At 48.7% G+C, this 24,006-nt stretch overlaps 2 protein-coding genes and 1 long non-coding RNA gene across 29 annotated transcripts in view; 1 reads left to right on the plus strand and 2 right to left on the minus strand.

The window, feature by feature from the left end:
* Positions 1–6,510, minus strand: part of LOC104917495 (uncharacterized) — a 71,537-nt gene extending 65,027 nt beyond the window's left edge. For both annotated transcript variants that reach the window (XM_085215912.1, XM_085215911.1), the window contains exon 1: positions 4,811–6,510. In XM_085215912.1, the coding sequence (XP_085072038.1) occupies positions 5,036–5,926 (891 nt within the window). In that variant the 5' untranslated portion in view covers positions 5,927–6,510 and the 3' untranslated portion in view covers positions 4,811–5,035. The remainder of the gene's footprint in view (positions 1–4,810) is intronic.
* The window catches only part of LOC104917492 (uncharacterized), an 86,719-nt gene that overhangs the window by 44,050 nt on the left and 18,663 nt on the right, over positions 1–24,006 (plus strand). For 5 of the 26 annotated variants that reach the window (XR_014881005.1, XR_014881016.1, XM_085215909.1 and 2 more), the window contains exons 7-14: positions 1,108–1,196; positions 12,638–12,802; positions 14,811–14,942; positions 15,179–15,406; positions 16,364–16,486; positions 16,678–16,897; positions 17,965–18,051; positions 18,579–23,318. Coding sequence is in view for 19 of the 26 variants with exons in the window: in XM_085215900.1 (XP_085072026.1) it covers positions 10,494–11,651 (1,158 nt within the window). In the remaining 7 variants the exon portion in view is untranslated. Of the gene's footprint in view, positions 1–1,107; positions 1,197–2,516; positions 3,978–10,023; positions 11,702–12,637; positions 12,803–14,810; positions 14,943–15,178; positions 15,407–16,363; positions 16,487–16,677; positions 16,898–17,964; positions 18,052–18,578; positions 23,319–24,006 lie in introns of those variants that run through there. The other 21 variants (XM_085215894.1, XM_085215887.1, XM_085215906.1 and 18 more) reach the window with 18 other exon arrangements.
* LOC146545769 (uncharacterized) lies at positions 8,681–11,972 on the minus strand. Its single transcript, XR_014881017.1, has 3 exons — positions 11,794–11,972; positions 11,001–11,612; positions 8,681–10,050 (listed from the first exon to the last, which is right to left on the minus strand). It is a non-coding gene; the product is annotated as an uncharacterized LOC146545769 (long non-coding RNA).

Below are 24,006 nucleotides of genomic sequence, written 5' to 3' on the forward strand. Positions count from 1 at the left end.
AGGGTCAGGACATGGTCACGAATGACCTCAGGGGCACAGAGAGGCAGAACTTTTGATTTGCAAGAGAATTCATTTGCACAGCATTAGAAAGTAAAGAGGGTAACAGCCTTGCTGAAGGCTCTGGTCATCAACTCAGCATCTTCCATTAAACTCCCCATCTTTCCCTCTATTTTTGTGCTCCCTGCATATTTCCAGCAGCCTCTCCCTCCACATGGTTGACTATCATGCACCAGAAAAGGACAGTTTTGCTGGTAAATGTGTTCTCACGTGACACAACCTGTCATTATTTTAATTCCTGCTTTCAAATGAAATGTCTACCAGTCTGTATGTTAAAATTGTGTATTTTTTACCCACTACATTAAGAATAGCTGAATTTGACATACGGCTTTTTATCTGTAGAGCTCAACGTATTTTTAAGCCTTGAATGAGATTTTGCTCCTTTTAAAACTCACAGAGTCCAGGTAGAAGTGGCTAAGGCAAAGTTAAACTGTTCATATCTTGTCACCCCATGATTATATAGCTTCTCTCATCTCTGCATGCTTTTATACAGCCTGGAATCATAGAATCAAAGTCACAGAATGGCTTCGGTTGGAAGGGACCTCAAAGAGCATCCAGTTCCAGCTCCCTGCCATGGGCAGGGTTATCAACCACTAAGTTAGGCACTAGAATCTATTCAGTGCTTTGTGCTGGATCTCCTATTGCTCCCCAGAACTTTCCCTATTACAAACAAGGGAAGGCTTGTGGCTTCCTTCTGCAGTTCCTTAACACACGTGGCCATGGAGCATCCTGTATATTCCATGCATATTTCATCTTTGCTCTCTTTGCTACAGTGAAGGGTAGGACAGCTTTAATTGTCCTTATCTTAAAAGTTTGGAGACAGGGACAGAATTATGGCCCTAACCTGAACTTCCATTCCAAACCATGATCCATTTCCTACCTTGGCACAGATTTAGCATCAGCTGTATGGTAAACTTGAAATCATCTGCGCTCAGGTGGTGGGGAGAAAGACATAGCAATGATATTTTTCAATGTGCTGATTGATCCAGTTTATTTAAGCTTAGGAAATTAGGCAAAGGCACTCGATTTCTTTATTTCATTCATTTACAGGTCGACTTTACCTGCAGTGCTGAGCTCTGGTGACAGCATGCTATTGTGACTTGCATCGAGCAGGAAGCTTTCAAAGCCACGTGCCAAAGGTAAGTCAGTTTAAGAAGTTTCTTATTTGTATAGATCCCTGCAAATATTGTACGTTTACAAGGGAACTTGGAGGGGAATTGGAGGCTGGCTCTGTGGATAAGGCACAGCCCCGGGAGCAGGGAGCCCTGAGAGCTTTGCTCCCAGTGCTCTCACTGTACCGAGGAGGTGCACATGCTGCTCCAGCTTTAAAATAGTGCAACCCGATCCTTCCTCCACGGCTCAGAGCCTGGGGGTGGGGAGGGAGGTGAAAGAATAGCCAAGATCCTCCTTCCCGTTTTGGGTCTGGTTTACTATCTTGGGTGAAGAGAACATTAACTGTGCGTGTCATTACGAGGGAGGATCCTTTGCTCGCCTTTGCTCTCACCTTTCACTGTTCTCGTGGCACAGGCCAGGTTTAATCTAGTCTGCGTTAGGAGAAAATACACGTCCACGGCACAATGGGCTTCCTCCTCATTTTCATTTTCCCTCGCTGCTATGTAAATCATGGCTCTAAGCTTGCAAGGGGTTATGAAACCAAAGGGGTTGCACGGATGGGGAGCTCCTTCTGGTTAGTCCTGAGTGTTTGTCACGCTGCTTAGCATTGTAAAACTTCAACAAACCAAGCCTCAGATCAAAAGAGACTGCCTGATATTTCCCTAAGCAACACCTGGAGAAAAAATACTGTCAAACGAAAAGTAATTTACTAAGGAAATCCTTATAAACACGGACAGACAACGTGCAAGTCAGAAAAGCACCGTGCTGGAGTTTCACTTGCGGGTAGAGATTTCAAGTTCTCCAGATAGAGTAGCTCATAGATTTGACTTGGAAAAGCGACCAACATTAATATTTAGCCAGGGGCTGTGACAGCCAATCAGTACACTGCCATACAGTGGGATCTTTGTGAAATTTATTCTTTTATAAGAAAGGATGTTCATGCACGTAGCACATTCAGCCAGAAACAAGGATATGAAGAGCCCTGAAAAAGTACAGTTGTTTTCATATCCTCTTTTGCCAGCTAACTCTGCTTGCTTTTCTGCACACCTCTTTTTTAATTCTTCGTGCAGTCTGAAGTGCCTGCTTCTCACCTGATGAACTACTGCAGGTTTCCTAACGTGCTCCCATCCTTTGTATTTGATATATTTGTGGGCTGAGAGTTTGCTTTCAGTCTGTGCTGGGTGTCTCCTTTGTACACGTTCTAAAGCAACGCCCCAGTTAACTAACAGCATTTACACATACGTAGTATTAAGAGCGTTAACTGCACTTAGAGAAATTGCTCATCAAAGCTATCAGTTATGACTTTTTATGAAGCACGAATGCCAAGCTCGAAAACTGTTCAATAGAGATCCCTCAGTCCCAGCAGAGGGTGAGGCAGGACCCGGCAGTAGGGCTCAAGAGGAGGAACTGCTGAGAACGACACTTCTCGTTTCCAGAAATGAGAAGAACCAAGAGCTGCGTGCAGATTCCTCCAGGAATGCGATGAGAAGGGCTGCACCATCCCTGTCCTGCTGCGGGAAGGGAGGCACTTCTCTCTCCTTTCCCACTTTCTGTAAAACACCACTTACTATAAAAGGACAGCTGGATCCGTGCCGCTCCTTCTGTGCCTCAGGCTCCATTTTTTTAAACTTTTTTTCTTTTTTTTTTTTTTCCTGCCCTCACCTTCCCCATCACCAACAAGCGCTGCGGTTTTTTTTCCGCCGTTAAATAATTCGGCCATCCGGAGGGGACACCTCGGAGCGCAGACGGGCCGGGTGCGGGCTCCCAAAAAGCGGCAGCCGGACTCGCAGCCTGGTTAATTCCGCACGGCGCTGCTCGTCGGCGCAGAGCAGGACGCGGGGGCTGCCGCGGGGCCGGGGGGGCAGCGTTGCCCGCAGCCGCGTTCCCGACCCGGGGCCGGCCTTAGCGGTGGGGCGGAAGGGAAGCGTCGCGAGCTCGAAACGAAAGCTTTAGGAACTCGCGGCCGAGGCCTTCACGGCCACCGGGGAAAACCGCGTGTGACTAGCAGGACCTGCGAGGCGGCGTTTCTGGAAAGAGCCGGGAGCGAAGAGCTAAAATATATTTAAAGAATTGAAGTATTGGGCACGGCAGCAGGGACGGCCTTTTTCAAGCGTGAGAAGGGACGGCCGTAACGTAGCCGCGTACGCAATTGAGGCGATCGAAAAGCAAAACAGACGCGGGGAAAGGAGAAGCGAGCGGGCGACGTCTGTGCCAACCTGCGAGGGCCCTTTGCTGACCGCGCCCGGAGCGCTGCGGCACGGCGGCTGGCTCAGCCCACGGCCCTGCACGGCGCCGTCCCGCTGCCCCGAGCCGCAGCCGCAGCACGGAGAGGCTTCGACCCCTCTGAGCCTCGCTGCTTAGCGAGGGGGAGATGCTTACAGAATGTACCGAGAATTCAGCCGAGGGGCGAAACGCTCGCTCGCTGGTGCGGAGGAAACGGAGCGGAGCTACAACCTAGCAGGACAAAGGAGACACTATTGACTCATTCCAGACTGCCGACTTAGCAGCTCAACTTTGTTTCCTTTTAACTTTAGTAACAGTAGGAGCTCAGAGCTCCCCGCTCGATTTTCTGCGCAAATAGAAACACCTGGACTTCAAAACAGCAACGCTCTTTGAAGCCTCCCCGAGCCATTAACACATTAAAAACTCCGTGCGCTGCCGAGCAGGGCCGGGCGGTTGCCTAAATCCCGCACTAAGCCGGTGCCCGCTCGGGGGAGAATTTTGCACTGCTGCCTTAAACTCGCAACAAGTTTCAAAAGTGTAAAAAAACCCACTTTTTTTGATCTTTGCTACGGGCTTTGCAGCGGGTAAGTAGGCGCTGTTATCTTTGCACGAGGTTAAAAGAAAAAGAAAAAAAGAAAAAAGGAAAAAGAAAAAAGAAAAAAGAAGAAAGAAAAAAAGGAAAAAGAAAAAAGAAAAAAAGAAAAAAGAAAGCATTTTTGCTGTTTTCCCGCACCCCGAGCTTAGGAGCACCAGCGTGGGGCGCGCCAACCGCGGACGCGCGCCGGCGCGCGCGGAGCGTGACAGCCGCGCACAGAGCGGGGGAAGGAGGGGGAGAGAGAGAAAGAGAGAGAGAGAGAGAGAGAGAGAGAGCGAGAGAGAGAGGTGGGCGGGGCCTCGGCGTCCCATTGGCCAGGCGCGCTGTCGCTCAGGCGACGTCACAATACGGTTGGGGCAGCACTGTAAACACTCGGCGGCGCGGGTGTGTGTGAACGCGGGGGCGCGCCTTTCTCCGAGCCCGAGCCGGGGTGGGGGGAAACGCGCGCCTCCGAGAGGGAAGACGCGCGCTCCCGAGGTGTCGGGTGCGCGCACGCTAAGGTAGCATCACTACAGAAGGGATGATGTAATTCTCCCTCCGCGGGGGGTCGGGGGGGGGTGGGAGGGTGTTTGGGACACGCGTGATCGTGACCAGCATCCCCCCACCCTCCCACTGAGCGCGGCAGGAGGAGGAAGAGAAAGGGGAAGACGCGTGAACACCCCCACCGCGCCGATAAAAGCACCCCGCGAGGCGCGGGAGCTGCGCGTGGGGGCGCGGAGCCGCGCGTGGGGAGAGGGGTTCGGCCCGCGGTGCGGTGCGGTGCGGCGCGGCTGGCGGGGAGCGCCTCCCGCCTCCCCCCTGCCCTCCCCGCCCGGCACTTACTGTCAGCGGGGGAAGCCCGGCGCCGAGCCGCTCCGCCGCTCGCAGGACGGTGCCAGCGCAGCAGACAACGAGGAATCAAAAAATAATCGCGCACGGATCTGTAATCTTCCAGTAGCGAGAGAGCGGCGGGGGAGGGGGAAGGAGGCTTCGCTTTTGAAAGCGGTGGCAAAAAAAATCAAATCAAAATAACGCCCCCCCACCCCCGGTTGCCTTTTTTGTGCAGTTTCAGCAAAGCTGCGAGGAAGTTGCTCCTTTTGTTCCACTATTTATAGATTGCGTCAACATTGCGAAAAGGAGAAGGCGGAGCGGCGGCACTCGCTCCTCGCCGGGGGACGGGCCGCGGGGACGGGGACGGGGGGGGGACGACACGGCGAACGGCCCGGCGCACACGCGCGACCTCGGGCACCCGCCGACTCCCCCCCCGGGCCGCGCCCCGCGGCTCCGTGTGCCGGGGCGGGCGGCACGGCGCGGCTCCGCTCGGTGCGGTGCGACACGGCGCGGCTCGGCGCCGCCCCGCAGCCCGCAGCGGGAGGCGGTGCGCGCAGAGAAACCTGTTGCGGCCTCGGGGAGGCCGGGGCCGGGGAGACCGAGCGGCGAGGAGCCGCCCGTGCCCTTCGCAGGTGCAGCCGGCCGGCAGCGCGCTGCTCCCGGGCTCCGGCGGGATAGGGGGAGGACGGGCAGCGCGGAGCCACCCGGGCCGGATCGCTCTCGGCTTTTCACCGAGAAACGCGAGCGCACTTTGCTGGCCGCGGGCCAATGTTTTCTAAAGTGAATGTAAACAAAGAAAACTGCAAACACGAGAGGAGGGCCTTCCCCCGCGGTCGGGGCGAGAGAACGCGTTCCCGAGCGGTGCCGGCCTCCGTTCCCCGCAGCGCACCGGCCAGACCCGGCCCGGCCCCGAGGGACCCGGCGCTCCGCTGTCGCGGGGCCGCAGGCCGACGTGCCCCGGGCGGGCGGAGGCTTCGGTCCGTCCCCGGCCTCGGGGCGCTGCCCTCCCGCCGACAGCGGTGCGAGGTCGAGCGGGCTCGGGCCGGGCAGGGCGGGAGCTGGGATTCCCCCCCGAGCCGCCCGCGTGAGACGTGCGGATTTCCCCTCCCGAGTGACGGTGGATTTCATCGCGCTTCGGGGTTTTCGGGAGAAGAGTCCCTGCGGAACGCGCGCGGCCCACGGTGATGGGGCAGCGGGGCGCGGTGCCGCTCCCGGACGGCTCCGGAGGAATGAAATGAAAGCGGCTTTCCGTGGCTCCAGGCTCGGGCTGCGCCCTCCGGATCCCGCTCTCTCCTCGTCGTTACGGAAAGAAATAAAACGAACGAATATCTCCCGGTTCGAAGGCGGACAGCGCGCGGTGTCACTGAAAAGACGGAGAGTTTTTTGTGCTGGAAGTCAAAACCGCAGCCCGAAATGAACTCCTCGAGCTGCCCCGGGGCCGGACGGGGCCGATGGGAGAGGCCGGGACCGGAGAGCCTGCGGGGAGAGCTCGAGGCCGGGCGGAGGGCGGGCGGGCAGCGCGCTGTCCTTGCAAGTGTTGGGGGAAAGGGAGCGTGAGGCACCGGGAGTGCATCCATTGGGGTCGGTTTTGGTGAGAAGAAGGTCCTGCAGCGAGCAGGGGGCAAGCCGTGAGGGGAAGGGCTGTTAGGTGCAGGGTGCTTTTTTTTTTAAAATCTTTCTTTCTTTCTTTCTTTCTTTCTTTCTTTCTTTCTTTCTTTTTCTTTCTTTCTTTCTTTCTCTTCTTTCTTTCTTTCTTTCTTTCTTTCTTTCTTTCTTTCCTTCTTTCTTTCTTTCTCTTCTTTCTTTCTTTCTTTCTTTCTTTCTTTCTTTCTTTCTTTCTTTTCTTTCTTTCTTTCTTTCTTTCTTTCTTTCTCTTTCTTTCCTTTCTTTCTCCCTCCCTCCCTCCCTCTCCCTCTCCCTCTCCCTCTCCCTCTCCCTCTCCCTCTCCCTCTCCCTCTCCCTCTCCCTCTCCCTCTCCCTCTCCCTCTCCCTCTCCCTCTCCCTCTCCCTCTCCCTCTCCCTCTCCCTCTCCCTCTCCCTCTCCCTCTCTCTCTCTCTCCCTCTCTTTCTTTTTTCTTTCCTCTTTCTTTCTCTCTTCCACCCCTCCCCCCCCCCCCCCCCCGCTCCGACGTTCTCAGAGCCGCACGTCTCTTCCCGAAGGCACACCGACCGCTCCCTGCCCACTAGATGCCTCATAGGCAAAAGTCACCACGGGCCGCGGGCTGCTTTCCTCCGGGACAGATCAAGGAGCTGATCTGACCCTCCCCCACCCCCTCCCTCGACCTCCCTCCCGCTTCTCGCTGTTCCGCCCGCTCTGTGACACAGAAGCGGCGGCGGTCGCACAGCGGGGCTGCCATCCTCGGGCCTCACGGCCGGCCCCGACTTGGCACAGCGGGCGCAGGGCCGGGCACCTCGGGGCAGCTCCCGGCCGCTGAGCTTTCCTTTACATCCAGGCTGTTGAAAAGGCTGAAATGACCTCAGGACTCCCTCTTTTGGGAAGAAGCCTTCAGCCTCCCTCGCTCCTCTGCCTCCCCGTGCCCATGGGACTGGGACTGGGGGTGGGGAGCTTTCACTTCTCGTCCTCTCTTTGCAAACTTTTCGGACCGTATCGGGACGCGCCGATGGGGATGGAGAGATCGAATCCCATTTCCTTCCCCATTTTTATAAAAACAAAACCTTTCCCAGCCCTCTCTCTGATACTGAGCACCAGCAGCTTCCCCAGCTCCTCCTAAAGCAGAAGGGGCACTGGCGGCGGTGGTTGTGGGCATTTGGGGGCGATACTCCGCGGTCCCAACGCCGTTTTCCAGGAGCGCGCTTGGCGGCCGGGCTCGGGGACAGCCAAACGGAACGGAACGTCAACGCCTGTACGATTTTCAAAGAGCTTTAAAAAATTATATATTAAAAAAGAAAATAAAAGAAAATAAAAACTTCCCTTTGATGTGATGGAAAAATCGCGGTGTAACGTCGGGAAACGCAGAGATGCGCGGGGAGGGGGGGGGAGTGGGGGGATAGAAAAAAAGCAGGAGAGGAGAGGAGAGGAGAGGAGAGGAGAGGAGAGGAGAGGAGAGGAGAGGAGAGGAGAGGAGAGGAGAGGAGAGGAGAGGAGAGGAGAGGAGAGGAGAGGAGAGGAAGAAAAGGAAAAGAAAGGAAAAAAAAAGAAAGGAAAAGAAAAAAGAAAAGAAAAGAAAAGAAAAGAAAAGAAAAGAAAAGAAAAGAAAAGAAAAGAAAAGAAAAGAAAAGAAAAGAAGAAAAAAAAGAAAAGAAAAGAAGAGAAAAGAAAAGAAGAGAAAAGAAAAGAGAAAAGAAGAGCTCGGCCCGAGGAAGGGCTCCGGCGCGCCACCGCCCCGCCCCGCCCCGCGCCCCGCTGCGCTCCACCGCCGCCCCGGGGGGATCCGGCGCCGCTCCGACCCCTTCGGCCCCGCACGGTTGAAGTGACGGGATGGGCTCAGAAAGAGACGTGTTGGGAAAGCCGCAGAGGGACGAAGCGGTCCGCGCGTCGAAGCGAAGAGACGCTTCTACCGAGATCGTGGGGCTTTTTTTCACATTATATATATATATATACTTTTTTTTTTTTTTTTTCTTTCGGTCTGGAAACTTTTTGTGCATCTCGAGCGGCGTCATTCCGTAATTATTATTTCAGCCCTCGTCGTGTGTAGGCGAGCAGGTTGTTGTTAGGGCCGGGTCGAGCGCCGCTCGGGATCCCCGCAGGGTCGCTCCCAGCCCTCGCATCGCAAAGCGAACGGTCGCGGGGCGGGAGGGGCGCGGGGCGGTGCGGCCCTATGAGCGCTGCGGGGGCCGCGGGAAGGGCCCGGGGCGGGGAGAGCTGAGCGGCGGGGGCTGTCCGAGGGCAAAGTCGTTGTTTGGAATTGAGTCGAGGTTGGGTTTTTGTTGTTGGTTTTTTTTTTTTTTTTTTTTTTTCCTATGTAGCTGGGAAGTGTCAGCCGTAGCCTTGGTTCTGTGTACGTTAGCGGCGGAGGCTTGGAAACGTGCTCGTCACGAGCGGCTGAGGGAGGTTATATATATATATTTGTATATGTATATATTCTGCAATTCGTGACAGCCTTTAGCGAAAAATCTCAATAACTTGCGCTGGGATAGCGCTTTCCCAGCGTTTTGTCTTTTCTTTCTTTTTCTTTCTTTCCTTCTTTTTCTTTCTTTCCGTCTTTCTTTTTATTTCTCTCTTTCCTTCTTTCTTTATATTTCTTTCTCCTTTCCTTCCCTCCTCTTTCTTTCTGTTATTTTCCCCCATTTCTTCCCTTTCCCTCCCTTTGCGCCGTCCCCGAGCCGATGTCTCTGAGCTGCCCGCACAACCCCGGCCGCCCGCTCCCTTTCCCCTTTTCGTTCCCCAGCCCCGAGCTCTCCCTGACGACGCGAACCAAACACCGGTGCTCTCCCCCTCTCCAGCCCCATTGCCCACCTCGTCCCCTCCACGGCACCTTTCTGTCCCTCCGTTTTCTGACGCGCTTCTCCTCGCAGATATCCCCACGTCCCTCATTTCGTGCCTCCTTCCCTTCCCCGGCGCTGAGCGTTTCGCCTCCCCCCCAAACTTGGCGTAGGTTTGGTGTGAGCTGAGGTGGCCGATGACCGCGTTATCTCCCCATTTTGGCACGATTAAATGCGGCGATTTTCAGTGCCGTCGTTAAAAATACCGAACGCAAATGCTGAGCGCGCTGCGTGTCCCGAGACTTCGATTTGCCCCGGCGCACGGAGAGTTGTTTAACGCGCAAAGAAAAGCGACGGATACCTTTTAGCAGGAGCTCGAAAGCAATTAACCGGAAAAAAAAAAAAAAAAAAAAAAAAAAAAAAAAAAAGGAAAAAAAAAAAGAAAAAAAAAAGGAAAAAAGAGAAAAAAAAAAGACAAAAAAGAAAATCTTCAGACAGTCAGAAAAGGCTGCAATACCGCTGGGGAAAGAAAAAAGAAATAACAACAACAAAAAACAACCAACAAACAAAAACTAAAGCAACCAACAACCGTCTTCCGAGCGGTTTTGAATCCCGACATGGTTTCCTCGGGGCTGCGGGTGCCCCGTGCCGGTACTGGCATAGGGATATCGCGGGGACACCGCGGGGAGTGGCGGCGGGGCCGCCCGTGGCCAGGCTGTGCTGCTGCTCCGGGCGGGTCCCGGCGTCCCCAGAGCTGAGCGGCTGCGGGGGAGTGCGGGGATTTCACCGATGGAAACTTTGCGGTGCGCTGAAAATACGTAAACCGTAGAGACAACGACGCGGAAAGTAACTCCCGGCTGCCTGAAAAGCTGAAAAGGGGAAAAAAGGAAAGGAAAGGAAAGGAAAGGAAAGGAAAGGAAAGGAAAGGAAAGGAAAGGAAAGGAAAGGAAAGGAAAGGAAAGGAAAGGAAAGGAAAGGAAAGGAAAGGAAAGGAAAGGAAAGGAAAGGAAAGGAAAGGAAAGGAAAGGAAAGGAAAGGAAAGGAAAGGAAAGGAAAGGAAAGAGAAAAGAAAAGAAAGAAAAAGAAAGGAAAAGAAAGGAAAAGAAAGGAAAAGAAAAGAAAAGAAAAGAAAAGAAAAGAAAAGAAAAGAAAAGAAAAGAACACAGCACAAAACTTTCAGGGGCTGTGAGTGAATTCCGTTCATTTCACCCCTCAGCATCGCACCGATAAACGCGTGTTGGGGCGATTTGGGACTTTCAGTTTTGCTCCCGCTCTGCCCGCCGGGCTCCCTCTTCCCGCTCCCACTGTCCCCATGTCCTCAGATCTCCGTGTCCTTGTGTCCCTATATCCCCCTGCTCCATGGCCACCTGTCCCAATCCACCCGTTCCTAATATCCATGTCCCCCTGTCCCTATATCCCCTTGTCCCTATATCCCCCCGTCCCCATGTCTTCCTCCCCCCTGTCCCTATGTCCCTTTGTCCCCACATCCCCTTGTCCCTATACCCCCCCGTCCCCATATCCTCCTCCCCCCTGTCCCCATGTCCCCCTGCCCCACGTCCCGTTGCCGGGTGCTCTCGCTGTCCCCCCGCCCCTCTCTGAGCGACCCGGCGGAGCTGCAGCTGCTTCCAAGCGATCCCCGCTTCTCGCTATTTCATTGTTACAGTTTCTCGGGCCCGGTCCTTATCTCTCCCCGCAGACACCCGCGCAGCGGTCGCTGCCCCCGGAGCTCTCCGTGCTCCCCCCCGGGCTGCGGCCGGAGCCGGGGTTCTGCCTTCACCTCCCGCCTCCCCCCGCCTATCCCGGGCCGCTCAGCGCTCACCGCCGCTGCCCTTCTTTATCTCCTGCCTTCAGCTCCGACTTTGCGGGAGGGGGAAATACAAAACGAGTGCAAACGCAGAAAAAAAAAAAATCGCGTTCGGCCATTTTCTGCGAAGTTGACACCCCGAGAGAGTTTGTCCGAGGCGTGGAAACTGGACGTGGAAACTGCAAACACCGCACCTGGGCTGGAAGCTGTGTGTCCTCACCTACTCCCCTCTCTCCCCCCCCCCCCCCCCCACCCGCCGTGGTTGTCCCGGGCCGCGGGGACCCTCGCAATGAAGGCACCCGGAGGGGTTCGCTCCAGGAGGTCAGCGCTAGGATGGTGTGGGGCAGTCGAGACGGTGCTAGGAGTGTGTCGGGACGACCTGGGAGCGAGGAGCATCGAGCAGCAGGGCCGGGCCGGGCCGATCCTGCAGGGCGGAGGCTGCAGCCGCACCTGGGGGCCGGGCGGAGCGGCCGGGACGCGGCCGGGCTCAGAGCCCCTCCTGGCCCCCGGCTGCGGCTCGGCCACACCGGCGGCTCTGGGCGGGAGCTGCGGGAAAGGGGAAGGAAAGGGAAGGGAAGGGAGCGCCGCGTTCTCTCTTTCCGAGAAGCGTCCGCGTCTTCGCGTCTCCTGGATGGAAAAAATCAGTATTTTGCCTCCGGCTGCTAACGTCGGCTCCTTCTGGTTTCTCTACACCTGCTGCTTTCCTTCCTTTTTATGTCAGTGGGTTTTGTAAGCCCTCCCCGTGTCCCGGGACATCAGCCGCCCCCCAGTGCCCGCACGCTGCGAGCCGGTGGAGCTCTTTGCGCACCTTCTCAATAGCGCTCACTAAAGACGTGCGTGGTGCTGCGCGATCCCACGAGGCGACTTCAATCGCTGATGAATTTGTTTGGCTTGGCGATGAGACTGTGGGGATTTGACTCATCGAGATGTAAATTAAGAGTAAATAGAGAAGAAGCGTTTCTCTGCATCCATCTGAATTTACATTTCATCGTTTTAATAGATAGGTTAACGCTGCTTCTCTGCCTCTAATTAATAACTGCTCTAGGGGGAATTCCAGGAAGAGAAACGGGGAGGATTTGTGTACTGAAGGGCTAATGCACAGAGAAACGTTGCTCAATATCTCTGACATCCGTTCACGCAGATACAAATGGAAGTGGTTTGAGGCACGCAGCGTGCGTATTTGCGGCTGGGGAGACACGGCTGTGTAAGCACGGTGCCCCTGCTCCTGCTCTTGTCTGTATGCTGCCTGCTTAGCTTAGAAGCATTCCTTTGGGAATGATCATTTTCTGGGGACCCAGAAGGCACCCTACTCCCTGCAGCAGTTCTGTTAGCTTCCAGGGAGTTGCAGCACGCTCCCAATATGTGGCCATTGCATTACAGTCCAGACAGGATGAGGTTAGAAGCAAGGCAGATAAAAATTATAAATTGTTACATGAAAAAGATGCCTTGTTTGTTATTAAAAGTGGGTCGATGTAAAATGATGTTCAGAAAATATTTGCTCATCATTTAATCACCACCTTATTTCAGCAAATGCAGCTTGCCATTCATTATAGCTGACATTGAGTGTCTGTACTGCACACGATGATTCAAGGGCTGTAAGTCAGTCAACACAATCTACATATCTTTGCCTTGCTTTATATATGTACCTACAGATTACAGGAAACAGACCAGCAATGCTTAAAGTTGGAAAAGACCTCTAAGACCATCAAGTCCAACCATCAACCCATCACTGCAAGACCACTCAAAGAATCAAAGAGATTGGGAAAAAACCTCCAGGACCATCAGTTTCAACCCATCACCAGCATGCACTTAAATCAGTAAGTTAGAAACGTTGGCTAAGTTTATGGCGTGAGACTGTCATGCATTGGAGAGCACCCTGAATTCCTTGGTGCTTGGTTTCTTATGTGGGACAAAGGCTCAAGTCCTTCAATGTCACTTGGAATTGTTGGGCAACCGAATCCTGAGCAGCTGTTTCTCTTTGGGTGGAGTAAGTATGCAAGTGCATTTAGATGGTGTGGGGGTAAATCTTGGCCCTCCTGAGAACAGGAGAGAAGCACTGGCCTGCTGGTAAGGTACCAATAGTCTTCAAGGTTAATCCCATACAAAAAAAAAAGAAAAAAAATGCAACGGGATGAGGATGGGATGGGAAGGCCCAGCAAGAATGAGGAAAGGATGACATGTGCCTGAGGTACCGTGGTCACATTCAAGTCAGTAACTGGACATCTAACACAACGTTCTCAAAGCTCCTGTTGTAAATGATGTGAGGTGATGCAAGAACCCTCCCTATCAGGGGGATTCCTCTGAAGTGGGTAGGTGGAAGTTCTGCACTGGGCTACTCTTTCTTGCACTCAAGCTGTTCTCTAGTGCATAGTCACAGAATTGTAGGGCTTGGAAGGGACCTCTGGAGACCATGGAGTCCAACCCCTACTAAAGCAGGAAGGCAGTGCCACTCAGAAGGACTCCTTAGAAAGCAATTGCTACGTCTTTATAAAAACCCTGAGCAAGAATCAATTTTCTTTGTATTCCTAATAATAATAATAAAATATATATTTATTACATTTACTTATTTATTTCTGATTTTGAATGGCTACTGCAGGAGCAGGCACAATATATAACATGCCCCTGACTGGCCTCTCTCAGCATCCCAGGACTATCCTAGCCCACCTGCTACCAAGTCTGAGGGAATATGTGGGCCTCGTACTGTTTTCCAAAGGCCAATAGGTCAGCCCACGGCTACGTGAGAGACAGAAGGCAATCTGCACAGCTTTCCTGTAATGACAGACATATTTCTGTTCTATCATGCAGAAGGCAATTACATGAAAACAGTTTAAAATCTATAGATTGTTGCTATCATGGGGGTATACATGCTAATTGTATTCACTGACCAAAGAAACTAGGCAAGGCTAATTAGCAGAATTATCATTTTTAACTCTACATGTTCTCCTGACAGAACTGCTTTCTAGAATACATATGTGCACTTTCCATGTACACAAAAGTTGTTCTGCATGTAGGCATGTGCTGGTTGCAGTTGTCTCTACCTCTGCTTTTTGGAGCTCCTGCATGTCATGTGAACCCCCCCTGAGGTTTGTACTGGATATTTCAACCTCCCTTTGCAAGGCAACTGCTGCATTTGCACATGTGGGAATCTGGTGAGCCATACAATCTTAGGCTGAGGATTTCTATTCACCGGGGATTAGCTGAACTGTTTTCCTAAATCAGTCACCAGATCTGGATTCCAAATTAACAAAGTGGCGCTGAGCAATAATGTGGACTCTAGGTAGCAGCTTTGCAAATTTATTCAATGGAAGCATTATAAAAGCAGGCTGTCTGACTGCCTTAGCTTTAGCGCAGTGAACTCTGAGAGCTAGCGGACTTACTGAATTTCTAACAACCAAAAAGCTCGGGTTCATTCAGCTCTGAGAATGCTGAATGAGAAATGCTGGTCTTTGTACAATTCTTCTAAACATAGCTACTTCCAACAAATTTTTTAGAAGATGCAAAATGACTGTATCCTGGATATAGGATAGTAACAGGTTGGAGATGATTCAGCCTCTCCCTATCCCCCTTGACCTGCTGTCCCTTTGTTTTGCTGGACAGATGTTAGCCTGTTCCTAAAGACATACAGGGATGGGGATTTCACACCCTTCTGTGCAATCTATGCTAGCGTTTAACCATCATTTTCTTGGCATATTTTCTGTAGTCATCTTTAGATTAAACCATACCAGTCTTTTTTATTTCACAGAGGTCATGTCTTTTGACCTCTGATTATTTTGATTTCTCCTTTTTGAGCTCATCCAATCTTTCTTTTGCTGTGTCTCAAACTAGACCCCAAGACTATTTTTCCAATTTGTCAAGATCATCGGAGTTTCCGTCCCATCTTCCAGTGAACTGGCATTCTCTCTTACCTTGGAGTTATTTGCAACAATGAATAAGAATATTTTATCTTCCATCCTTGAGGTTGGTAATGGAAATATTGAGAAATCCCAGACTTACTCTTATGCTGCCTTCAATTTAAACAATTCTCTGTTGTTAAATGCTTCTGGTGAATGGCTTCGTAACCATTTTTGTACTCATCCTATATTAGTTTCCTCTAAACTGTGTTTCTGTCTTGGGTAGAAGAATAACGCACGTCAGTGTCAATAACAGTCAAGATATGACACCTCCTGCTTCTCCCATCTGTTATCCTGTTACAGAAGGAAACTAGATTAGTATGTCACCACCTAGTCTCATCCAAAAAGACTAGCTACGCATAATTTAAGCTTTGATAAAGAGCATGGATCAGCAATTGCCAAGTTATGGCCCCAGGTGAATGCACTGTCTGTGAATGGAGGCATGAGCCTGGCTGAGGTTGTGCTGGAGGAGTGGGGCTCGTGAGCTGAGGAACATCTGGCAAAGTTTACAAGGTATCACGGTAAGGGCAGGTGAGTTTCTAGAGCAATCTTATGTGAGACACTGCCCTTGAGGTTTTTCTCCCTGTCCTTTCTGCAGCTGAATGTAGTGTCTTGAGACAATGGTGATCACAACGAGCGACCTTCAGACCTTCAGCGACCATATTTGTAGTAAAAGAAAACAGTTGGATCTCTGGAACACACCAAAAGCAAAACATTAAAATGTTACTTTTGTTCAGATATGTTGAGAAAGTGCCCAGGGAAGTGGTGGAGTCACCAACCCTGGAGGTGTTCAAGTACAGAGTGGATGTGGCACTGAGGGACGTGGTCAGTAGGCATGGTGGGATGGGCTGATACGTGGACTAAGTGCTCTTAGAGGTCTTTTCCAAGTGTAATGATACTATGATCTGCACAGGGACGGGGGATGTAAAACATACGTACATCCAGAGATCTGAAACCTGCTCTTATTAACTCAATCATCTATAGTAGGGCATGCCAAAATGAAACAAATATTAGGCTAATGGAAAATTCAGTATACATTAATGTAATTTGTCTCCAGAAGTGTACAGTGTATATTTCATGTCATATCACACTGCTTTATATACAGAGAAGAAAAATACATATTTTGAGCGTATAATCCATCTAATCTGTTCTGGAAGGGAATTGTACAGAGAAATATACTTTTGTGTACAATGTGATCTGACAGGTCAGATGTAGACATCTGTATTTTAGATGTATATTGTCAAGTTAAATAATTTTGCTTTTTGTTTCAGTTGTGTAAGTCACTTCTGGTCTGTATAAATTATTATGGAAAGAGGGGCAAAACCACCGTATTGACAGTGCCCCATGAACTTGAATTTTAGGATGTCAGCAAAGCACTGTCTAAATATTTAGCACCCAAATGTCTCCTGTTATAACCCTATATACAGAGATGAGCTTCTTGGCTGCTGACTATTAATTCTCTCATATTTACCATTATTCTTCTTGCAGGTTAGTTAAGAATTGTGGATTTACATAGAGCCTCTCCTACACCTGAATAAATCTTGCTTTCAAGTCCCTGTTAAGAAACTACCAGTGCTGGAGTTCTTGGCATCAAAAACTCATCTCTGGAAGGTAGGAAAGTTGATAGTTTTCAAATTCAGATATACTAAATAGTGTTAAAACACTGAATAGTGTTAAACACTGAACACTCATAAATCTGAAAACTTACACAGAGTTTAAATCCAATATAATTTACTCAGCTGACCCAGATTGATTTTCCCAAGGCACCTTGTGTAGACAAATCCAGATCATGTTTTTGACAGAGCCAGAAGACAGAGCTAACCTGTCCATGCCAACCTGTGGCTACGGATAATGTTGCTGATGGAGCTCCAGATGACAGCGCCTGCCGTGGATCTGCTGGCTTCTGTATTGCTGTTTGGTGGCTTGTGGAAGCCAACATCAGCATGGGAATTCTACTGTAAACTGATACATCTGGTGAGCTTGTCAATTTATGGAGTCACAGATACTAAATCCTGGTGGCAGGTATGACCGCCCTTTTAGACTTAGTATATAAACAATCAATGTGCAATCAACAGTTTTGAAGAGCATTTTCCTGAGGCTGATAGAAGAGCCATTGTATGTATTTAACTACAGCAGTTTGCAGGGCATGAATTACACCATTTACACTGGATTTTTACCTTAAATACTGTGATACAGATAAGAAGGTCTGATGTGAAAGGGAATTGGAAAACTCAACTGAATTCTAAACCTTGGTAAAAACTCTGAAGAAATAGATAGCAGTGAGATGATAATCCATTGCAGCAGGGCAGCAGGTGATTTGTTCTTCTGTTCAAATGCAAAAGAACGCGTAGCTTTAAAATGTGAATTGCCGCGTTTACACTTCTACTTCTGAACATTGCTTTGCTGGAACACTCCATAACATTGTCACAGGACCCCACAGAAATATGGGGATATGCTGGGGCCTTCTAGAACAAGTTACAAATATTTTTGACCTTCAGCCAGAGTCACTGAAATTTAATGCCAGAAAATTGCCTTAACTCAGTGCAAACAACTGGCACGATTTCTAAGAAGGTACATGGTCTTAACAGTTATGTTAGAAGATTAAGAAGCTGCAGTTTTCATGGTGATCCCCAGCCCATCTGTTTTTAAAAGATCAAAGAATGAAGTCATACTTCTGGATCTGTGCTAACATCAGTCTACAGGGAAGGCACTGAGGAAAAGGAAAGTGATCTTTACATATGGCAGAGATGCTGCTGCTTCATTTGTTCAAGTCGGAAAATGTTCTTTGGTATCTTTGTTTCAGGAAGCTTACAAGCAGCTTAAAAAGACACAAAAACACTGTGTGATATTGCACGTACTGTGTGGTTAACACTATTTACTATGGAATATGCCTGTTTACTATGCCAGCTAGTTCATGTGACTGTAAATGCAAATCTGATTTTTATACAGTAAATGTTAAAATTGCTTGGTTTGTACATACATATTTAGCAATGATGTTGATGTGTAGTTGCTTTTTTTTTTTAAAGTATGTAACTGGTCATCTGTTTTTAAAACATGTCAATTTAAAAGAATGTTTTTGTCGTCTGAAGAACAGGTAATATTACCAGCTGGCTTTATTTGGAAGAATGAAATAAGTCAGTGTTCTAATTCTGGATACGCTACACTTGTTGACAAAGGCAAGTCATATTTTTATTTCTGTATTTCTAAGATGTATTGTTACCACTCAGTTATAGAATCCGTCTTCTCCTTCTGTCTGAACAAGGCAGAATGATATATACCTATGTTCTCCTTAACAGATATTTTACAAACTTGCTATTTAAGACTTCCAAGAAAGGAGATTTCAGTAGTGTACTTCAGTGCTTAATCATTTCAGAAAACTATTATTAACTTGCACATATTAACTATGTGCAAGTTAAATGGACAAGCCTGCTCTATAACCTGAGCCTCTTTTGCTGCAAGTCCATTGCTATCTCTTTTGTTTCTTGACCTAAAGTAGTTTGAGAATAACTTATTTTTCTTGACCTCCAGCCCCTCTTACAGCTTTGCTTTTATTCCACATCTCTCTCGATGTACAGTGCACAAAGCTTTGAGCAATGCAATTCATGCCAAACTGAATGGAAAGATTCCTTAATATGCCTTGTAAGGTGTACTTCCCGTCATGCATCCTACTATTATGACTGCTTTTTTTTTTCTTTCCCCATAGCAGTATGACATTGGTGAATCATCTTCAGATTGATTGAAACTGGCTGACTGGCAGAGCGCAGAGGGTCGTCGTTGGTGGTGCAGAGTCTGGCTGGAGACCTGTAACCAGTGGTGTCCCCCAGGGCTCTGTGCTGGGTCCGGTCTTGTTCAACATCTTCATCAATGACCTTGATGAGGGGATAGTGGCCACCCTCAGCAAGTTTGCTGATGATACGAAGTTGGGAGGATTGGCTGACACGCCTGAAGGCTGTGCTGCCATTCAGCGAGACCTGGACAGGCTGGAGAGCTGGGCAGTAAGAAACTGGATGAGGTTCAACACAAGCAAGTGTAGGGTCTTACACCTAGGGAGGAATAATTGCATGCACCAATACAGGCTGGGGGATGAGCTGCTGGAGAGGAGCTCTGCAGAGAGGGACCTGGGCGTCCTGGTGGACGACAGGTTGGCCATGAGCCAGCAGTGTGCCCTCGTGGCCAAAAAGGCCAATGGCATTCTGGGATGCATTAAGAAGAGCGTGTCCAGCAGGTCGAGGGAGGTGATCCTCCCCCTCTACTCTGCCCTGGTAAGGCCTCATCTGGAGTACTGTGTCCAGTTCTGGGCTCCCCAGTACAAAAAAGACAGGGATCTCTTGGAAAGAGTCCAGCGGAGGGCCACAAAGATGGTGAAGGGCCTGGAGCATCTCCCCTATGAAGAAAGGCTAAGTGAACTGGGTCTGTTTAGCCTTGAGAAAAGACGACTGAGAGGGGACCTGATCCAGGTTTATAAATATCTGAGGTATGGCGGCCATAGTGGTGAGGCCAGTCTCTTTTCAGTGGTACATGGAGACAGGATGAGGGGAAATGGACATAAGCTGCAGCACAGGAAGTTTCGCACGAATGTGTGTAAGAACTTCTTCACGGTGAGGGTGACGGAGCACTGGAACAGGCTGCCCAGGGAGGTTGTGGAGTCTCCTTCTCTGGAGATATTCAAGTCTCGCCTGGATGCCTACCTGTGCGACCTGGTGTAGGGAACCTGCTTTGGCAGGGGGGTTGGTCTCGATGATCTCTAGAGGTCCCTTCCAACCCCTACAATTATGTGATTCTGTGACTCTGTGATTCTGTGATTATTCAGCTGTAATCCTAGCATATTTTTTTTGTTAACTGCTGCTTAGCCTATTATCCCTTACTTTCTATATGTTGCCTAAGTGTAGAGCCTTATTCTCATCTCAGTAGAGTTGTCTACCTTTGTTTTCAGACTCTTCCTGCATTTTCTAAGATCATTTAGTTCATTACTAAGCTGGTCTGGAATACTCACACATCTAGCAGTGCGAGTTGTGAAGCCTCAGAAAGATTTTAGGTATTTGGGGTAACTGTAGGTGTTCACATGTGAGTAGGTGTCTAAGTGTCCTTTGTGATCAAGTTAGTCAGTGCAATCAATGGAGTTTAGAGACATTTCAACTAACTTCATCTCATTCTTACATATCTAATTACATCTGGTCAGATTAGCAGGTTTATTTATTATACCCTTCATCATTAATTAGTGCTAATTCCTTGTAACTTATCAAATGAGATCTGTAGGCCTATTCTACCTTGGAAAAATGATTGGAATAACATAATAAATGTCTCTAAGAAAGACACTGCAGCAGTTTGGAACATCATAACAGTAGGAACTGGAAGTAGGAGCCTCAATTATACCCCTTTCTCATCTCTTTGTTCACATGAACAGCTCTGCCTCTCACCTGCCTACTCTTTGTTTTTCCTTAGGAAACTATTGTGGAGTAATCTTGTTGTAAAGCACATTTTTCTCCAAGTCCGTTAAAACACAGCATACCCTTTCTCAGCACAGGACTCAATGTTTGGGTGAAAAGCAGCTCCAGTTCTGCAGGTCTTTGCCCTTTGGTTCCTTGTCAAAGAAGTAGATCAGCATTGGTGTTTGCCTGGATTTATAGTGAGGGATAGTTTGTTACTACTGGACTTCATAGTTGCCATATTGACATATTAATGTTAATTATATATATAATGCTGTGGCCATAATCAGCATTCCACTCTTAAGAAATAGGCCAGTATCCTCCCATTCATTGTGAATGCCTAGAGAAGATCTGGAAGTCAGAATAGACAGTCTTTGTAATATGGAAGACATGATAATATCAACTCACAAGTGCATCCACGTCCCATTGCGTTCTACTTCCAAAATGCAAATATCTAGGGTGGAATTCTTGTAATCTGAATGTAGATGCCTGCAGTACGGGATTAGCAGTTGGACCTGATGATCAACTTAGAGTTTTTTTTTTGACCAAAATGATCCTGTGATTCTATGAATATTTGCACTGAAGTGTGTCACCTTAGGCAATGTTTATTGTCAATGGTGAGGAGTAGATAATTCTGGGGAATTACTCATCTGGTGTGTTTTTGGCATTTCTTTTATGATTCTGTATCACGCTAGAATTGTCTGTGTCTATCCAGTGACTAAACAAATCTCACCTCTAGTGGCCTGTTAATGGGAGGGCTGATACTGAGGGCCAAAAAAGGCCACCACTGTCACCAAGGTCAGTGTTTCCAGGAGACCTGAACAGTAGCAGTAGTCAGCTGTCACTGAATCCCACAGAGGAAGGCGGGCAGCTCTCAGCTCGCCTTTCAGCCACCCTCATTGGTGCCAACTGCACAAGGGAAGCTGCAAAGTTTGTACAGCTGGCTCTGCAACAGTGGAGCCTGAGCTCTCACAGCCAAAAGCATAACTCATTTTTGGTTTTAGTTCTTCAGTATCTTTCCAGTCACTGGTTAAACTGTCTTCAAGGAACGCAATGGCTCCATATTTTTGTCCGGTATTGTTTTGGCATCTCCTCTGCCCCTGATGGTGCTGATGTTCTCTGATGATACCTCTGGACTAGATTCACTATAGAAGTGCAAAAATGCTTGGCTATTTCTAGGGAGAAAGTCCTCTCTGTGGATTTCTACTTGGCTATAGGAAGTGTTTTTCATCATAGGTTGCAGTAAGAGCTACAATCCAGACAATCCTTCTGGTGTCTTTGTTGCCAGGAGAAAAATGATCTATCAAAGCCCATTTAGTGGGAACTTCAGTCAGACACTTACGAGTGCTGATTCTTCGTTATTTTCTCATTATGTGGTTCTTAGGTTTCTAAAGGTCTTGACATACATACTCTACCAATAAGAAAAAATCCCTTCTCATGAGATTTAAGCATGTTACTTTTATCTTTAATGGAGCCACGTTTGAGCTGCTGTCATCACGTTCACTAAGTCATCTGTCAATGAAATCCACATTTTTAGTAGCCATTACCTCAGCTCACGGATAAATAAAGTCCTAGCTTTTATGTCTAATCCTCCATATTATTTTCAGGTGGATAGGGTGACTCTGAGGCAACATCTTAAATGTATTCTAAAGGTGGTTTCAGGTTTCTTATGAATCAGTATATCCACTTACTAATAGTTTTTTTTTTCCCAAGATCCAGTAAGAGGATCAAAATGTTGATCATCCTTGAAGGTTAGGAGACCATTAACGTATTACTTGAGGTAGACAAAGCTCTTCAGCAAATCTGTGATGCTCTTTGGTCACAAACAGCCTTTATTGTACAGGAATGACTCTTAAAATACTTAGCTGTGGCCTCAAATGCACTCAAAATGAGTTAGCAGCCTGCATCAGAGCCACCTTTGATGTAAGGAGATTAGATCCACCAGCCCTTATCAAGGCATACACAACTAGAATACAGGGTGCTGCCACAGTCCATGCTGGCTGAATTCCAGCAGATGAGGGATGCAGAGATACCACACAACTGCTGATACTCACACTTGGGAAGCAGTGCTGAGGGTAGTGGCACAGAGGTTTGATACTGCAGAAGGGCACTGCTTCTTCAGTTTTTGTCCTAACAAAGCTAGCTTTTACTGGCGTGACTGCCCTTTTAATGAAACACCATCAAGGAGTTTCCCAGTCACCAAAACTTGAAGAAAGAAGAGCAATTCCTTTCGTTCCTGTAATTCTGGGGTGCATTAAAAAGATGCACCATGGCATTCTGGGGTGCATTAAAAAGAGCGTGTCCAGCAGGTCGAGGGAGGTGATCCTCCCCCTCTACTCTGCCCTGGTAAGGCCTCATCTGGAGTACTGTGTCCAGTTCTGGGCTCCCCAGTACAAAAAAGACAGGGATCTCTTGGAAAGAGTCCAGCGGAGGGCCACAAAGATGGTGAAGGGCCTGGAGCATCTCCCCTATGAAGAAAGGCTAAGTAAACTGGGTCTGTTTAGCCTTGAGAAAAGAAGACTGAGAGGGGACCTGATCCAGGTTTATAAATATCTGAGGTGTGGCGGCCATAGCGGTGAGGCCAGTCTCTTTTCAGTGGTACGTGGAGACAGGACGAGGGGAAACGGACATAAGCTGCAGCATAGGAAGTTTCGCACGAATGTGCGTAAGAACTTCTTCACGGTGAGGGTGACGGAGCACTGGAACAGGCTGCCCGGGGAGGTTGTGGAGTCTCCTTCTCTGGAGATATTCAAGTCTCGCCTGGACGCCTACCTGTGCGACCTGGTGTAGGGAACCTGCTTTGGCAGGGGGGTTGGTCTCGATGATCTCTAGAGGTCCCTTCCAACCCCTACAATTCTGTGATTCTGTGATTCTGTGTAATTCTTTGCATGTTCTTTGGAATAGATCTCCCACCAGTGCCCTTCTGTTCTGCAGGCATATGACTCATCCTCTGGATGGAGGGCTGCTGAAGAGCTGGGCGGTGATCTTTATACATGCTTGTGGGAGGAAAAGCAGAGGTGAGCAGGTTATGCACACACCTTGCTGTGGACACATAGCAACGTTACAAACACTTGAATTCTTGTGCAGGAGAAGACATATCCATTTACAGAGGGTTTTACTTGCATAGAACATTCTGAAGTGTTGTAGTTGTAAGTTTAGTAACCTTTTTTATTGTTCTTCCTACAAAACTTTGTGTGAATTACATTATTATTCCTAGTATATTACTATATTGCCAGCTATTCTCATTATTACCATTAAAAGCAAGGAACTGTTAATAATATTTAGCAGTTAGCAAGAGTCGTGAGTTTTTTGCATAGGAATTACAACTCATTAGGAATCAGAAATAGGATTTGTTGTGTGCACTGCTAAATTTTCTTTATGAAACCCATTGACCCATAGCATGGTTACATGCCAACCAGCAGAAGTCCTTCAGAGCTGTTATTTTAAAGCTGCATCAAAGAACAGTTTATTCTGAAGCCTTGAAAATGTATATGCATGTTCATTATATACTGTATATGTACATATATATACTGTGTGTATATATGTATATGGAGTGACAAAGCAAGTAGTTTAATCCATTTTATGGGTCCAGCCTGGAGTTCTGCATACATGAACTTGTGTGTGGTCAAGGAGGCTTGCATATTTTTGAAGTCTAAGTTGGCCTAATAAAAGATATCAGACTACAGTGCTTGCTTTGTCAACCCT

This window comes from Meleagris gallopavo, chromosome 1, assembly GCF_905368555.1.
Source record: "Meleagris gallopavo chromosome 1, MGAL_WU_HG_1.1, whole genome shotgun sequence".
In the NCBI taxonomy this organism is placed as follows: domain Eukaryota; kingdom Metazoa; phylum Chordata; class Aves; order Galliformes; family Phasianidae; genus Meleagris; species Meleagris gallopavo.